Raw genomic sequence first — 15,664 nt, 5'->3', positions numbered from 1 at the left:
ACCTTCTGGAGCACTGAAGTTCAGACCTGTTCATTTTTGGTTTCTGTGGTGGTTCCAGAGACTGGCTCCAAGCTAAAATGGTGGGACTCTGAAGACATATCTAAATCTGGAAGGGAGAGTGAGGAATTCAAGAGTTTAGTTCACCTTGAAGAAATTAGCAATGCAAGACAAGACACGAATTTCATCCCACTGCCTTCCCTGTGTGACTCTGTGAGTGCCTTTTTGCTGTACCAGAAGTGCCTTTGGAGGACGGGCTTGCTGCTGTTCAGGAACACCTGCAGCAAGGGGCCACCTGAGATTTGCTCAGGGCCATCTGGGAGTGGCTCACAGTGCTGGGCTGGAAAATTGGGAAAGATTTTGCTGAAGGACACTGGGATGTGAAATCACGGAGCGTGCAACCACGGAGCATCTCGTGTTTGATACTGAAGCCTTGTCAGGCAAATTTGAAGTCAAAGGCCTTATGAACTGTCCTCAAAATGTTTAATTATGAGGGAGCTTCTAAGGGTACGTTTTGAGTGTGTGTGGGTATGAGTTAACTTCATTTAAGATTTCTGTTGACTTGCCATGTAGAGCTGGGGGTTTTTGTTTTCTTCCTTGTTTCAGCTTTTGGACAAACCAAGATATGTATGCCTGGGGCATATGTGTTTACAACAATAAAAACCATAAGCCTGTGTACAATTTTGAGTCTGATGGAATTTGAAATAGCAGATTTACTGCACTTTGAAGTAGGTAAGTTATGTAGCAATATCACATAGCTCCAAAACATCACAGAGAACAGTTTGGGGCATTCAATTTATTCTGTAATATTTGTGTATTTCTGAATAGCCACGTTTAAAAATAACCAGAAGGCTCAGTAAAGGCTGTTAATGTTTTTTAATGGGTTATGTTTGCGGCTACTATAAACCTGTAGCTACAAGGCAGTGGGTCTGTGTCAGTTGGTATTAACTGAACACTCAGCCCAGTGATAAAAGGGCTGCAGAAAATGCTGGCTGGGGTTGAGTGAAGCCGTTTGAATGTGACTTGCAATACTATTTCTAGATCAGTTGTGCAGTTGCCTCTAAAATTGCATAACACCCAGTCTGAATTCAGACTCTTGGAAGGTAAACTTGGCTGATTGTAAACTGTTTTCTTCTTCTCCAGAGAGACAAGGTGATCTTTATCTCACTGAAATATACTCAGTCCTCACTTTGCATATGGTACCAACAGGAACTGCCAAAAGAAAAGATAAAGCTTCTGTAGATTAAGTGAAGCAGACTATTTTTATATTTTGAAAATCTCATTATTTTATTTCATTATCAGAAATATAACGTTGATGTAATTTTGTTGAGAAAATGGGTGTATTTTTGCAAGTCAGAAGAATGGAGGATTAAGTGCAGGATAAGATTATTTTTGTACGTTTCTTTTCTTAGACTCAATGTTGGTGCAGTAAAATGAAAGAGATTTATATGTCTCTTGTCAGTTTTAAATGATGTGTATGCCTTATGCATGTTCAGAACATGTGACCGAAATAAGCAATTTTTTATGTTGACAAGCATTCAGATTAAATGCTAATCTAATGTAAACCTCTTGCCTTCCCGCTGACTGGCAGTAACAGGGGCCAGGTTTAATTCCCAGGGGTTCTCCTTCAGGGAATATCCAGAAACATTAATAAGAATATGGGAGACTGGATTAAACCAGCTGGGTGCATAAGGGACAGCACTTTCCCACCTGCACATAGGCAATTCCAGCAAATATGGGAAGAAAGACAAGGATAACAGAGTGGTGTGTCACTGGGTATTGCTCTGTAAGCAAACCATGTCCAATTCCTTACTGAAGTGTAGTGAGGGCAGCCCAAATCTTCCATACTGGGCTGGTTACTGGCAGTCAATAGCTGAGCTGGTCACCAGTCAAAGAATCATGGAATCTCTTCAGTTGGAAAAGACATTGAAGATCATCAAGTCTAACCATCAACTCAGTCTTCTCTTCCAGTTTCATTGCTTTTCCTGCCTAACAACAATGCTGACACCTTCCAAGGTTACCCCACTTCCCCAAAGGTTCCTGCTGGTGATCAGGTAACTCCATACCCAAGCTGCTGTTCCCACCAGGCACTGGTGGAGAGGGTTGCTGTTGGCCACCAGCTGTGCCTCTGTGTTCACCTGCTGCCTCACTGTCCCCTGCCTGCCCCTGAGCTCGCTGACCGACCTTGGCTTAGCTGGATCAGATCCCTTCTGCTGAGTCCCCCACGTTAACAGGTGGGCACCACCTTGGACATCTGTCCCTGGGGAGTCTCTGAAGGCCAGGGCCTTCTGTGTCAGGTCACTGGCTTTTCAGGAAGAGCTCTGAAGATTTGAGTACTAATTCCTTAAGTCACTCCTGAACCTGAATTGCTGCTTGATTCAATCCCTGCTGCATCCTCTCATCTTTGTTCACCTTCAGCATTCCAAGCAAAGTAGTTGAAGAGGAAAATGTTTCAAAGCAAAGTGCTTTTGAGTTCTGAGTTTGTTTCCAAGTACCATTTGTTCATTTACTTCTCTTCTTGCCTTTCTGGGCTGTAGACAGCAAACATAGAGTTAAATCAATCTTGTTGAGAGGAGGAGTTTCCACCAAGGAAACTTGGATCCTTTCAGACCTGGTATCTGTTGTTCAGCTGTAAGATGAAGAAGAGAGGGCAGGTTAGCTCAAAGCCCCATCCAATAGATTACAGCAGTTTAGTGGTCAATCACATACGTCATATGAATTTCATATCATAGTTGTGTAAAAACAGTCTCAAAGTGTTACAGTAGCCTTTTCCTTAAGAAATCTTCTGGACTGATAGAAAGCTCAATTGGACTCATACAACGGGTGAGTGCAGGAGGGAATTTTGTTTTCATGCAATTTCACTGAATGTTTGGGGTTTTTTTTAACTTTCTGCAATTCAGAAAGTTCAGCTACTCAGAAAGAGTGCTGGGTGTTATGGTTACAAGAATGTGTATATGCTGTAGGCCTAAAGTATGAAATCAGATGGCTTTCACTTCACAAACAGCAAACCTGCTGCACAAACCAGATGCTAACTCACTGAGAAGCTTCATTCAGAAGATGAAGCAGCAGCATCTGTCCCAAGGCAGAGGACGAAACTTTTTGCTATGTAGCACCTGAGAATTTACAGTCTCTGAAGACACAAACTGACACGACAGAGCTGAACAAAGAGAGGACACTTTTAAGCTGTGGTGCTTTTCTGAGGGGTTGGTCCTCAGTACCACTTTTAGAGGCATTACAGAGAGGCAGCCTCCAAGCCCAGCTGGAGAGCAGCAGAACTGCCGGATGGTAGAGGAACATGTGTTTGCTCTGGAAGTGTGGAAGCAGAAATAAACTTTATTTCCTGTTCTATTTCTCACTCCAAATTATCTTAGATGAGACTGAATTTCAGGTACACCATTCAGATGTCTGTCCTCACTTTTGCTGTGCTCTGCTGTACATGATGAGGAAGAGTTGCTCAGGTCTCATGGAACTGATGATGGCCGTTTGCTCAGCTTCACTGATAAAGCTCCACTTTGGAGGCCCAGCATCCATCCCGTGCCAGCCTGTTTTTGCTGATGTACGTGGCATCATCTACATTCAGAAAAGGATCAGAAGAATTTCCCTCTCACCTTTCTCCATCATGGAATTTCATCTGTTTCACCTAGAGGATGTTTTTGTCTGCCTAGGGCTTGTCACTGTGATGATGTAACAGGTTTACATTGGCTGAGAAGTTTCTGTTCAAACTGGCTGAAGCCCATGAGGACTTAACTTCCCTTGTGTTTCCAAAATAAACTCGCCCTCTGGTCACCTTCAAAGTCATAGAATAGAATCTGCACATTTCCACATCCAGCAGGTTCAACAATTCCCACAGTTGCTGGACATGTTGGATCGTGAGTGTCGGTGCATGGAAGTACCTGCTGACATCAGTGTGGGATGAAGCAGAACTGCAGCCACCCCAGACTCCTGGCAAAGTCTCAGCTGTACTGAGCTGGCCTAGCAGAGGGAATGGGCAACTCCAGAATTCTCAAAGGGACTTGTAGGCATGAAGGAAAAGCCATAAGAGAAGAGAGATTGCTAAAACCTGCAGACTTCTCTTAAGGTTTCTTGGATTAGGCTTGGTACCTTTTCCAACTATTTGGCCTTCTTTTAACATTCAGCTTTGGTGAAAATCATCCCATAAGTTTAGAAATAGCACTTTGATTTGAAATCAAGCAGCCCTGAAATACTTGGGTGTGTTAGTTGATGAGAAGCTCAACATAAGTTGACAATGTGTGCTCAGAGCCCAGAAAGCCAAATGTGCATTAATGTGCTTTTGTTGTGCATCAGTGTGCCAAATATGTCCTGGGCTGCATCAAAAGCAGCATGGACAGAAGGTGAGGGAGAAGTCCTGTGAGAACCCACCTGAACTCTTGTGTCCAGCTCTGGGGCCCCAATATATGAAGGACACAGACCTGTTGGAGTGAGTTCAGGGGAGGCCATGACAATGCTCTGAGGGTTGGAGCAGCTCTGCTGTGGGGACAGGCTGAGAGAGTTGGGGTTGTTCAGTACGGAGAAGAAGCAGGGGAGGCCTTAGAGCTTCCAGTGCCTACAAGAGAGCTGAAGAGGGAATTTTTAAAAGAGCACATGGTAAAAGACAAGGGGGAAATGGCTTTAAACTGAAAGAGAGCAGGTTTAGTTTACACATTGGGAAAGAAATATTTTCCGTGAGGGTGGTGAGGCACTGGCACAAATTGCTCACAGAAACTGTGGATGCTTCATCCCTGGAAGTGTTCAAGGCCAAGCTGGATAGGCTTGGAGCAACCTGGTCTAGTAAAAGGTGTCCCTGCCTGATGTCGTCTTATTGCAGGGGTTCCATAATGTTGTCTCCTTATTGCAAAATTTCATATCTTCTTACTGTTTCTCATGGACATCTCCTCAGAGCACTGACTCCTTCTTCACAAAGTAGCCAACTGACTTCAGCTCCTCTCTCAAGCAGCCACCCCACTCTTTTATAGCACTCTTCTTCTCATTGGTTACAGCTGTGGCCTGTTAAAGTCAGGCCTGTTCCTAATCTTTGCTAATTGGCCCAGCTGCAACTCCTTAGGGGTAAGATTACTTTCTACACTATCTTTATTTTCTTATATTCTATCCCCCTACACTTGCCCACAGCAGGGGTTGGAACTAGATGATCTTTCAGGTCCCTTCCAACCCACATGATTCTGTGATTTCATTAAATAAGCAAGTCCCTCAACATAAGAATTTTATTCTTCCAAGATTCCTAGGATTATATTTCAAATGCGGTATTCGTCCATGTGCACAGAGCATATCATGAAGAGCCAGCGTAATCTGTTGACCAAACTATTAACAGCTTTTAGCAGGTGTCTTGCCCTTGCTGTGTCTGCTCCACTTACCCCACACGGCACTGCCCTGTGCACAGGTAAGCCCTTGGTGCTCACCTGGGGAACTGGAAGAACTCCACAGGTCTGTTTGGTGCAATCTGAGACTGAACACACTTCTGGTGGGAGACTTTCTCTTGTCAACCTAACACAAATAGGAACAATTCCAAAATAAGCAGCTGATTTTTATACACTCTTTGGCTACATAACAAAATTACAGAAGCAGCATTTGAGGCATAAGAAATTCAAAGTCAAGGTGTTCTGCAGAGCCAAGAGTGCTCAGCCCTGACCCTCTCCTCCCATGGGTTAGTGGGATGTTGGAATCAGGAACAGGCATGAGAAAGGACTGTCAGGCAGCTGTGAAGAAACATGGGCCGTCCCCAGCATCCAGCCTGCTTTGAACCCACACTCAGTGCTGAGGTGTCAGTGACTTTCTGGTAAGGACAGGTGTAATCATGGTCCACCTTTTGATGAAAGAGTGACCATTACTGAGAAGACATGATATGTAAAGTATTGAGTCCTAAACTGCCAAAATATTTCACTTTGTTTTCCTTCTTCCCCGTTCATCAAAACTCTAACTTGTAGTTTCACCACTCAATGCTGAGTGCTCTCTGCAGTTTTTGCTAGTGTTGTATCTTTAATACTGTGTTTTTGTGGATATATTTTGTTTGACAGCGGCTAAATTTCCAAATAGGCAATAAAAAAAAAAAAAGGAGATTATCTTTGTCCTGAGACAGGAGCTCCAATTCTATAATCTAGCTGCTTGATGCCTTCTCACACAGTAAGTGCCACTGTGAAAGCCTGATAAACTGCTTAAAGTTATCATGCTGTGATTTTATGGGGAGCAATCTTGGATTAGTCTTTTCTTCAGCGCTGCAATCATGTTACATAAACTTGTGCTTACATAAACTTTTTCTACATCTCCCCATTGCATTTTTGGTCTCACTACAAAAGCCCATAGAACATTTTCTTCTGTCAGACTTTAGCTGGATGAGACATGTGGCAACCACTTCCCCAAATCCAGAGATGGAAGCAGAGAACAGGTGCAGGAGGGGAAAAGGATCTTGCTTCACACAATATGGATATTTCTCATAATCCTATTTTGTCCCAAACTCCATGACCTTCCACTGGTGCTTACACCAGTGCAAACCCAGGTGCACTCCTAAACAACATCTGCGCAATATTTCAGGCTTTGGCAGAAAAGAGGAAATGGGGGACAATGCAGCATTTTCAAAGATTTCTTTATTATCCAAGTTTACTATTATCTAAAACCACCAATGTATTAAAGACCAAGATGGAAACTTGAGCTCAGAAACCTGTAAGAATGCACATTTTCAACCTCATCTGTACCTCAAGAGACATAGTTAAAAAACAGTGCTCAGTATAAAAAAAAAGTTAACATTTCCAAGGATCAAATAAATAATTTACAATGCAACAAAAATTATAGAAATTGTACAGACATTTGAGACTGTTGTTAATAATTTGCAGTCCCATACAGTAAACATAAAAGCCTCCCATCATCAAAGAGGTATTGCAAAACCACTGCCAAAAACTACATTTTATTGCTGGGCTGTTCTGAAGGGCTGATGCTGTCCAAGGTCTTGGAGGAGCAGTCCCTCAGTACTTCCAGAGAACTGGTGATGTCCAGGCTTTCAGAAGAAGTGGATCTACACCCCTGTGTGGAACTGATGATGTCCAGAGTTTTGGAGGAGCGGGCACTGTAGCCTTTTGCAGTGGCATCTCTGATGAGGATCTCCTGTGTGGATGTGAACATTAACGGGACGAAGCCCTCGCTGTCTGCTGTGAGGACGATCCAAGAGGAACCTGGGAAGACAAGCACATGGCTGTTGATAAATCTTTGTGTAATTAGGGTACCTTTACGGTAAAAATCAAATTTCTTCTAGAATTAAATGCTTCGGTATATTTACAACTTTGTAGAAAAGAAAAAGTATGAAAATATACAGGTTGTACAATCTCAAAAATAAAGGACACTTGGCAACTATGATGGATTTTGACATTAGGAAAGGAGACAATAATAAATGCTTCAAATGAGGAGGAGGATTGAAATTCTGAGCAGAATTCATAAGCATCCACACTTGATTTTAATTAGGTATTGATAAGCTACTTCACAGTGCTAAAGCTATGCAGATACTATAAAAAGCAGAGATTTAGTAAATTAAATGACAAATTATTGTAATAAAGACAATTTAGAAATTGCTTTTATTACATAATTTCCCTATACTTAATTCCAAGAAATACAAGGAAGGAACACTTCACAATACTGTACAAACCCAAAACCTCTGGGCCATTTGCTATTTGACTTCATCACTAGTTTTTTTTGTCTACAATTTGAATCGGAAACCCTGACTTCTGCCAACATAAATAAACTAGAAAATTTTTATATTTTTATCCATTAAGCTGATAAAGCAAGAAAATAGAGCTCACGAGGGGCAAGGGAATTCAGAGGAGCATTTCCAGCTGTTTGTAAATTTGTATTATGTAACTTTACGTCACAAGTAACGTCACAAGAAGATTGTAGCTTAAAAGCACACAACCATCTAATCTTTTGGCTTAATTTGGACCAAACTTGAAAATCAATACAACTCAGGATTTGAAAATACCATTTCTACTTTGCATCTGTATATTTCAAACAAAGATACTCCCTCTAGAATTCTTTAGGAGAAATAAAACTTGGACAATGGCAAGAACAGCAGCCTTAGGCTTTGGGATGGCTGCCCAGCGATCTGCAAGCAGGGGGAGAGCAGATACAGGGGGCAAGTAGATGGAATATAGCACAGGGAATACCTGGAGCAGTGGGAAATCATACCCCAAAGTGTGTTTTCTACTTCTGCCCAGAGTGAGCCACTCAGAACTGACATGTACACAGACATGTGGAATGGGCACAGCATGAACTGGAAACAGCAGAGGAGAACACGGCAGGAGGAGAGGCAGTTTTCCTCACAGCAAAACCTGATGTGAAATGCACTGCTGAAGTGTACAGAGCTGCTTCTGTGCTACAGGATTTCCTACAGCAAGTCTAGATGCTGAAGCCACAGATTCAAATATAGAACACTGTACTCCCAAATCAGTCAACCCTACTCTCCTTGCTACTCAGACTTCTCTCTATAGAGCAGCTGAAAACAAGTAAAACACTGGCTGAAAGCAATTTTCCTGTATAACTAGTTACTTGATAAAGGCATCAATATGTAAGTTTGCCCTTCTTTTTTTTTCAATAATGAAAAGACTCTTCTCAGTAAAAGAAGAATCAGAGAAGAATTTTCACATTATTAAAAAAAACAAAAGGCAAAATTTTATTCATCTTTCATTATTTATTTCTTGGGTTTTTCCCTGGATGGAATGTGCATATTGCTATTGATCACTAAAAATGACACACAGAACCACAGAATGGTTTGGGTACGAAGGGACCTTAAAGTTCATCCAATTCCACTCCCCTGCCATGGGCATGGACACCTTCCACTAGACCAGGCTGCTCCAAGCTCCATCCAACCTGGCTGTGGGACACTTCCAGGGATGGAGCAGCCCAGCTTCTCTGGTAAGGTGTATGAAGTGTTTTAGTCTTGGATAATCCCAACATACCGTGCTGCATTTCTACAAGGGAGAGGTTGAATATCTGCTGCACGATGCTTAGGCGGAGTTTACCACCACAGAGGAGAACAGCCCGACTTTCATCTGCATCACTTTTGGAAAGCTGCCTCTGAAAATGCAAGCAACAGTCATTAGCTACTGTGATGTATAGTTAAAATGGCATTAATCACAACAGGATCACAGACGTGTCTTCAGTGGCATTATTTACAGAAAGTCAAATGCTTCACACATTTAGGCCCATTTGCAAGATTTATCCTTTGAAGTCTCAGCTGTCAAAGTGCTCATGAGTGACAGCAGCAAGGAACAGCCCTTATCCAGCACGTCAGAACAGGGGAGAAAATCATGCACTGCTGCTGGAGAAACCATGAGCTTCATCCACAGCACAATCCTCATCCCCATCCTTCCATCTGTGAGGGACTTCCCCAGGGAGCTTGTAAAGCTTCAGGTTTTCTACCCCCACCTTTCCCCACCCATCCCTGATCCAAAACTTCAGAAGTGAGAACTCCTACTCATGAATGCTGGGGTGAGGAACAGACTCACAAGTCAGAAGGGCTTATCTGTCCCACCCCAACCATCACTGCCCCTAGCCTTAAATCCAAAAAGCATCTTCAAAGAATAGGCCCAGTTGGGCACAGGAAGGCATTCTTTAAATCTGTTATTACAATTATTAAATGTTTACAATGGAAAACAGTGAAGAGAGTGAGGGAATATGATCTAGAACTTGAATTCAATGCTACAAAAGTTGGGACTTTTTTTCAATAATAAAGCTTAAAAGTAAGAGGTAATTAAAAGGAAAATGGCAGGTTAAATTACTTTGAATATTGACTAAAGTTAATTAATCTGAATTCTAGAAATGACATAGTAGATCTCTGCCAGGTTTTGATAATCAGGTGATTTACCCTTTCTAGCATGAGATTTGCAAGAGCAAATCTTTCAGCCAAACAATGTGTTTTTCATGTGAAATTTCACTTTAAATCCATTTTTAAGCCATGCTAATGGAATTATCTATTGTGTCCCTAAAGGTCTCTTTCCTCCTTGGATGGTGCTCTCAATGCTAATTAGCAACATTTCTGTTTCAAAGCCAGGGCAATTTGCTTTTGTTTCAGTCTCCATTATTTTAGTTTTCCTCACAGGAGAGCGGGAGATCGATACCAATTCCCACACATGGAAATCTTCACTTGTCTAAATTTCTATACAGAAAGCTTTAGATGTTGCCTAGGAAAAGCATTCCCTTCCTAGATCTCTATAAAGGGCTTTAATTCTGCAGCTGGGCTGCAATATGTGAGTCCTCTGGAGTCCCAGCAGCCTCACTGCAGAGCTGAGGGGTTTGGCCCAGTGTGAGGTGGGGCAGGGAGCTGCACATTCCAGGATATCCCACTGCTTTAAAAACACTGGAAGCCTGCAGAGTAATGGGATTTATAACCATATATAACTACCTGCAGGAACAGGTTGGAAATCTAATCCTACTGACTGTTACTTGAGCATTACAAAGAACATACAGCCATAAACAGGTTTCACCATTAAGGCTTCCAATATTAAAATTACCTGGCAGGTGATTTTAATAAATGATGGCTCCTGAGAAGATGGGTACACTGGAAGATTTCTCTTCCCAGATTTTAGCAGCTCAGTTAATTCAGAAAGATGGTGCTGCAATTCTGTGAAGTTACCAGACAATTTTTCCACATTTCTCAAAAAGTAACTCGCCTCCTTCTCACTGAACAGGTTATTCTTGTAAGAATTGGATATTTTGGAAGCTGCCTCATGCTGCCTTTTTGGGGACGTTGGCCTGTTTGAAGCATTAGACAGTGCCACGCTCCGATTAACTGGCTCAGCATCCAGAGTCTCAACAGCTGGAGGAAAATTCATGGAAATCTTTTTCTCTTTGAAGTCACTGATGTTCAACACTAAGTTTTGCTCATAAGCAGGACTCTTGATTTCTTCAATGAGCTTCCTTCGGCTTGTGGGGGACTGGAGGGCAGAGCGATCTGGAATCAGGAGCCCACGGCTGAGTGGGTGGACATCCCTAGAGGGATCATGAGTAACACTGGAAAGGTTCACACTGGAGCTGCCATCAGCTGACACAGCCTTTGAAGGACACGTTTCAAGTATCAGTTCTTTAATCATCAATCGGATCATGTATTTGTCTGATCTTGAGGAAGGAAGAAAAGCAGGGTCAGAGAATTTTTGTCTTCCAACCAGTATCAGTAACAATTTATTGGTCAAGAAGCATAACCCCTTCGGCTTCTCACTTTTCTCTAGCTGAATTTGTTGAATATTGGGTAAATTGGATGAAGTCAGTGAATAGACTAAAATAACATTACAAGTATTGGAGGCAACAGATACAGTTTGAGTTTTGGAGTCAAAAGCCATTATATCAGGAACAAGAATGCCTGGGATGCTCACTTTTTTAGTAGTGGTAACCTTTCTTTCAAAAGTCACCAAGATGAGGTGCGAGGAATCCTGGCCACTTCCCGTCAGGTAATCCTTGGGCCTCAGGTGAAGGAGAGGGCTGGAATCAGCACTCTGCTTGCTAGAAAGTATGTGAGTTAGATCCACAGGAGATGTAACTACAGACAAGGGCTTCTCAGACTCCAGTGACTTCTTCCCCCCATCCAAAGAATATTCTTCCTCCCCACACAAGCTGGACTGCGAGGGGAAGGACTCGGTTTCAACGCTTGATGGAACTTCGAAGGCAACACCAGCATTTAAGCCACAGATCTTGTCCAGAGGGAGCTCGGTGGCAACAGCGACTTGTAAATTCTGCGTGGCTTCCACGGCGCAGATGTAGCCTCCCACATCAAAGATTGGGCAAAAAGAGCAAGCGCTGAGTGTTTTCTGAGCATCGTCCCAAATGTAGGAATGGAGGGCACTGCCCACCCCCACAACCAGGCGGTTGCCTTCCTTGGTCCAACAGGCACAGTGGATGAGCCCGCTGCCTTTGATGTCCGCGTTAATCCTGGAGCTGTCGAGGTGGACAGAGGGCAGGACGGAGGCGTCCCGGGTGGTCAGCACGGCCAAGACCTCCTTGCTGGGATGCCACACGCAGCCCTGGGGGAGCACGGGGTAGGGCTCGCTGATGTCACACACCTGGGAAACCAGGAGCTTGTTCCTGTCGGCGCCGTTGAAGCAGAGCTGCCAGATGGTGACGTGCTTCTTGTGCTGCACGGCCAGCAGGGCCGGCGCCTCGGCGGGACAGGGGCCCCAGTAGAGCCCGTGCACGTGCTCAAACTGCCCCACCACGCTGGAGTCGCCGAAGGTGGGCTCCCCGTTGTGCAGGTGCAGCGCGGTCAGGATCACCTGCTTGCCGTCCGTCCAGGCCAGCCCGTGCACCGGGTGGATGGCCTGGTGCAAGGCGTTGAGGCCGGTGCGCAGGAGCTTCGCCTTTCCCAGCTCCATGGCTTTCAAAGTGGAACATCTACACACACAGAATGAGAAGGAAAAATAAATTATTCTAGAGGAAAGTACCTGGATGATTACTTAGCTTATGACCCTGCCAGTGCTGGACTCTTCCTTCCAGTGAAGTCAATATAAACATAATGTTCACCTATGCTTAATTCACAACCCAGTAATTTTTTTGTTTATGATGTTTCCATCATGAAATGCAATTTTAAGAGGAAGAAACTTTGCTGTTTCTATAGGCTTACTGTCAGATTTCTGCTGCATTTTCATCACAAGACCAGTCCTTTCATTCTAATCAGTAACTTGCTGTTCTCAGAATATTTTCTATTTACTTCAATATCAACAATTCTCAAAATATTGCTGCTCACTCTCAACTTCCCGGAGCACTTGTGGTCAGATAAAGTCACCCCTTACAAGTATAACCAAGCATTAATGTATTATCTACAAATCTGATCCTGTATTAAGCATGTGAGAATGAGGCATTTGGGTGGTTATCCCAGAAAGCTGTCTAAGAAAGCAAATGCAATTTTGAAGAGAATTAGGAGGAGAGCAGATTTTTCTGAGGAAATAAAAGAAAAAAGAATTTAAAAGAAGGCATACACAAGGCATCAACACTTGGGAAAACTTCAGGATTTTACACTAACTTCTAGTTTTTGAGCTGTGAGCAATCCCTACTCTGTGCACAAAAGGCAGTTCAAAGGAATTGATGGTTTCCTAATTTCAGATCTCCACAAAATTTGGTTTAGATGTAAAGCCATGGCACAGGATGAGTTGCAGTTTTAGTTAGAAACAGAAAGAACAAGAAGAAAGTTGTTTGAGACTAAAAACTGTCGAACTGGAAAAGTTTATCACAATGTGCAGGGCCTTGGCACCACTCAGTATTTTAATTATTTGTGGATGAATCTAAACTCGTAGGAAGAGGATTGCAAGAATGGATTTCAAATATAAAAATTGTATAGAAAGTTATGTTATTATGACCAAAGTAACTTCTTCTCAACCTAATAACAAGTACAAAACAATATACTTAGTAAAAAAAAAAACAAAACCTGTAGGTAGAGGTATAGCAAAAAAGGATGTGGCTTACAATGAAACACAAGCTGAATATTTCAGTAGTGTGAGATATGTTGCAAAGTAAGAATAATTCATTCTGGAATGTTTTAAGAGGGATGGAGATACGCAATGGAGATAATTGCCCTACTTCCTCATTGCTAACAGCACCTCCACTGAACCTACTTCTGAGTTCAAGACGATAGAAATGCCCAACAAGGCTAAGGGATCAGAGAAACACAGGAGGTGGGTTCTCTGTCTGGAGAAGACTGTGAGTGGGAACCAGAGAACATTCACCAGCCCAGTGACAGAACATCCATCCACTGGTCTCCAGGTATACTCCGGACAGGGCATGATAATAATCAGCTTAGTTTAAACAAAGATTTAGGTCAGCTATTAAGGAAAAATTCTGACTATATGTGACAGCTAAGCATTGAAGCAGGTTACCTTGGAGAGGAGGGGAAGGTACTCCATGAATTTCATAATCTGTACGAGCCAATTAAGGAAATGTCTGTCAGGGATAAGTTTAAGTACACTGAATCCTGCCTCACAGGAGAGTACTCAAGATACTTCCAGTGCTACTTCTCCACCATTTACCCGGCCTCTCCTCTACAACCAAACTCAGTCATGTTAAGCAGTGACCAGTTCCAGGAAAATTAACATTGGATGTTCCCTGTGCTCAGAACCCACACTGCTGGGCAATACTTACTGATGGCAGGGAGATGCGAGATAACGTGCCGCACAAGGCACTGAAAGATGCTAAAGCCTCCTGGGCCGTCTGGAGAGGTTCCTGTGTCACAACGGGCGTTTTCACTATCCCAGCTGCCCTGGAAAAGCAAATAGAGCAAGAGTGGCCAGTGCATTCCTGTGCCCAAAGCCACACCGCCTCCTGCAGCGCCTGGCCCGGCCGCAGCTCCCCGGGCAGGTGTCACACCGCAGGGCAGGTGTCACACTACAGGCCGGGTGTCGGCGAAACGCGGTGCCCGTCCCACCCCCAGGGACACAGGAGCCGCTGCAGGGACCCCCCTGCACGGAGCGGCCAGGGCAGCGGCGGCCCGGGAACCCGCACAAACCTCCCGCCTGCGCCGCCGCTGCCTGCGCGGGCCCGCCCGCCCCGCTCCTCCCCGCCTCCCGCCGGCCCGCCCGTCGCCTCTCCGCCCCGCCGCGGCCGCGCTCACCCGCCCTGCCGGCGGCCCGGCCCGGCTCCGCTGAGGCGGCCCCGGGCCCTGCAGCCCCGGCGGCGCTGGGCTGTGGCGGGCACCGCCTTCCCGCAGGGCCCGGCCCGCCCCTCCTGCACCGCCCGGCCCAGCACAGCCCAGCTCCGCCCGGCCGCGGGGGGCGCCGGCGCCGCTCCGCCCGCCCGGCCGCTCTGCGGCGGCGGCGCTCTATGGCCCCGCGGGCGGGGCCTGCACGGGGTGGGCGCCTCGCAGCGGTGCCGCCCCCGTTCCCCGCAGCGCCCCTGAGGGGCCGCGGGCGCTGGCGGGCGGCGGGAGGTGATGGGGGCTCTCAAATCAGAGCATGTCCGCAGCTGGGAGGCACCCAGGAAGACCATCGAGCCTAGCTCTTGTGCGCAGCACACCGCGTGAATCGCACCGTGTGCCAGAGAACGCTTCCTCAGCTCAGGCTTGGTGCTGGGACCGCTGCCCTGCGGAGCTTGTTCCAGTGGGCAGCCACCCTCTGGGTGCAGAGCCCTTTCCTGATATCCAGTGTAAACCTCCCCTGACACATCTCCATGCCATTCTCCCGGCTCCTGTCACTGCTTGCCAGGGGGATCAGTGTCTGCCCCTCTGCTGGCCCTCATGAGGATGCTGAAGATCACAATGAGATGTCCCCTCGGTCTCCTCCAGGCTAGACAAACCCAAGTGACCTCAGCTGCTCCTCATAAGACTTTCCTTCCATACCCTTGCCATCCTTGTGGCCCTCCTCCAGATGTTCTTTTTATATTGTGGCTCTCAGAACTGCACATGGAACTCGAGGTGCGGCCACACCAGAGCAGAACAGAGAGGGACAGTCCCCTCCCTTGACCAGCAGTCAGTGCTGTGCCTGATGCACCCCCGAGCATGGTTGGCATCAAGCAAAGCATCACCTGCCAGGCTAAGAAGGTGATAGTCCTGCTCTTGTCATTTCCATTGCCCCCAGGGGTCATCCACGGTGTGACACTTCCACATTGGACCCACAGCCTGCTCACCCCCGTGTGGCTCCTGGAGAGGCCTGTGGAAGTGGCACAGAAGAGCAGAGATGCCTCCAGAGCGAGAACATCC

The 15,664-nt window shown here is 45.4% G+C and overlaps 1 protein-coding gene across 2 annotated transcripts; it reads right to left on the bottom strand.

Moving 5' to 3' along the window:
* Positions 1 to 6,583: 6,583 nt before the first annotated feature.
* LOC131081429 (WD repeat and coiled-coil-containing protein) lies at positions 6,584 to 14,657 on the bottom strand. 2 transcript variants are annotated; one of them, XM_058020565.1, is made up of 5 exons: positions 14,582 to 14,657; positions 14,113 to 14,230; positions 10,503 to 12,372; positions 8,949 to 9,066; positions 6,584 to 7,175 (listed from the first exon to the last, which is right to left on the bottom strand). In XM_058020565.1, the coding sequence occupies exons 3-5, from the start codon at positions 12,351 to 12,353 to the stop codon at positions 6,904 to 6,906; spliced, it is 2,241 nt and encodes a 746-aa protein (XP_057876548.1). In that variant the 5' UTR covers positions 12,354 to 12,372; positions 14,113 to 14,230; positions 14,582 to 14,657; the 3' UTR covers positions 6,584 to 6,903. The 2 variants fall into 2 exon arrangements, with proteins under 2 accessions (XP_057876548.1, XP_057876550.1); XM_058020567.1 differs by having other exon boundaries at positions 14,113 to 14,225; positions 14,582 to 14,634.
* Positions 14,658 to 15,664: the final 1,007 nt, after the last annotated feature.

This window comes from Melospiza georgiana, chromosome 3 (genome assembly GCF_028018845.1).
Source record: "Melospiza georgiana isolate bMelGeo1 chromosome 3, bMelGeo1.pri, whole genome shotgun sequence".
NCBI lineage: Eukaryota > Metazoa > Chordata > Aves > Passeriformes > Passerellidae > Melospiza > Melospiza georgiana.
Note: the sequence above shows the minus strand (reverse complement) of the source record. Positions and strands in the feature narration are given on the sequence as shown.

Coding starts and splice junctions, on each gene's coding strand:
- LOC131081429 (XM_058020565.1), bottom strand. CDS start 12,353: ATGGAGCTGGGAAAGGCGAAGCTCCTGCGCACCGGCCTCAACGCCTTG. Junction 9,067..10,502: donor TTATTAAAATCACCTGCCAG/GTAATTTTAATA, acceptor TTGCATTTTCAG/AGGCAGCTTTCCAAAAGTGA. Junction 7,176..8,948: donor CCTTGTAGAAATGCAGCACG/GTATGTTGGGAT, acceptor TTGTCTTCCCAG/GTTCCTCTTGGATCGTCCTC.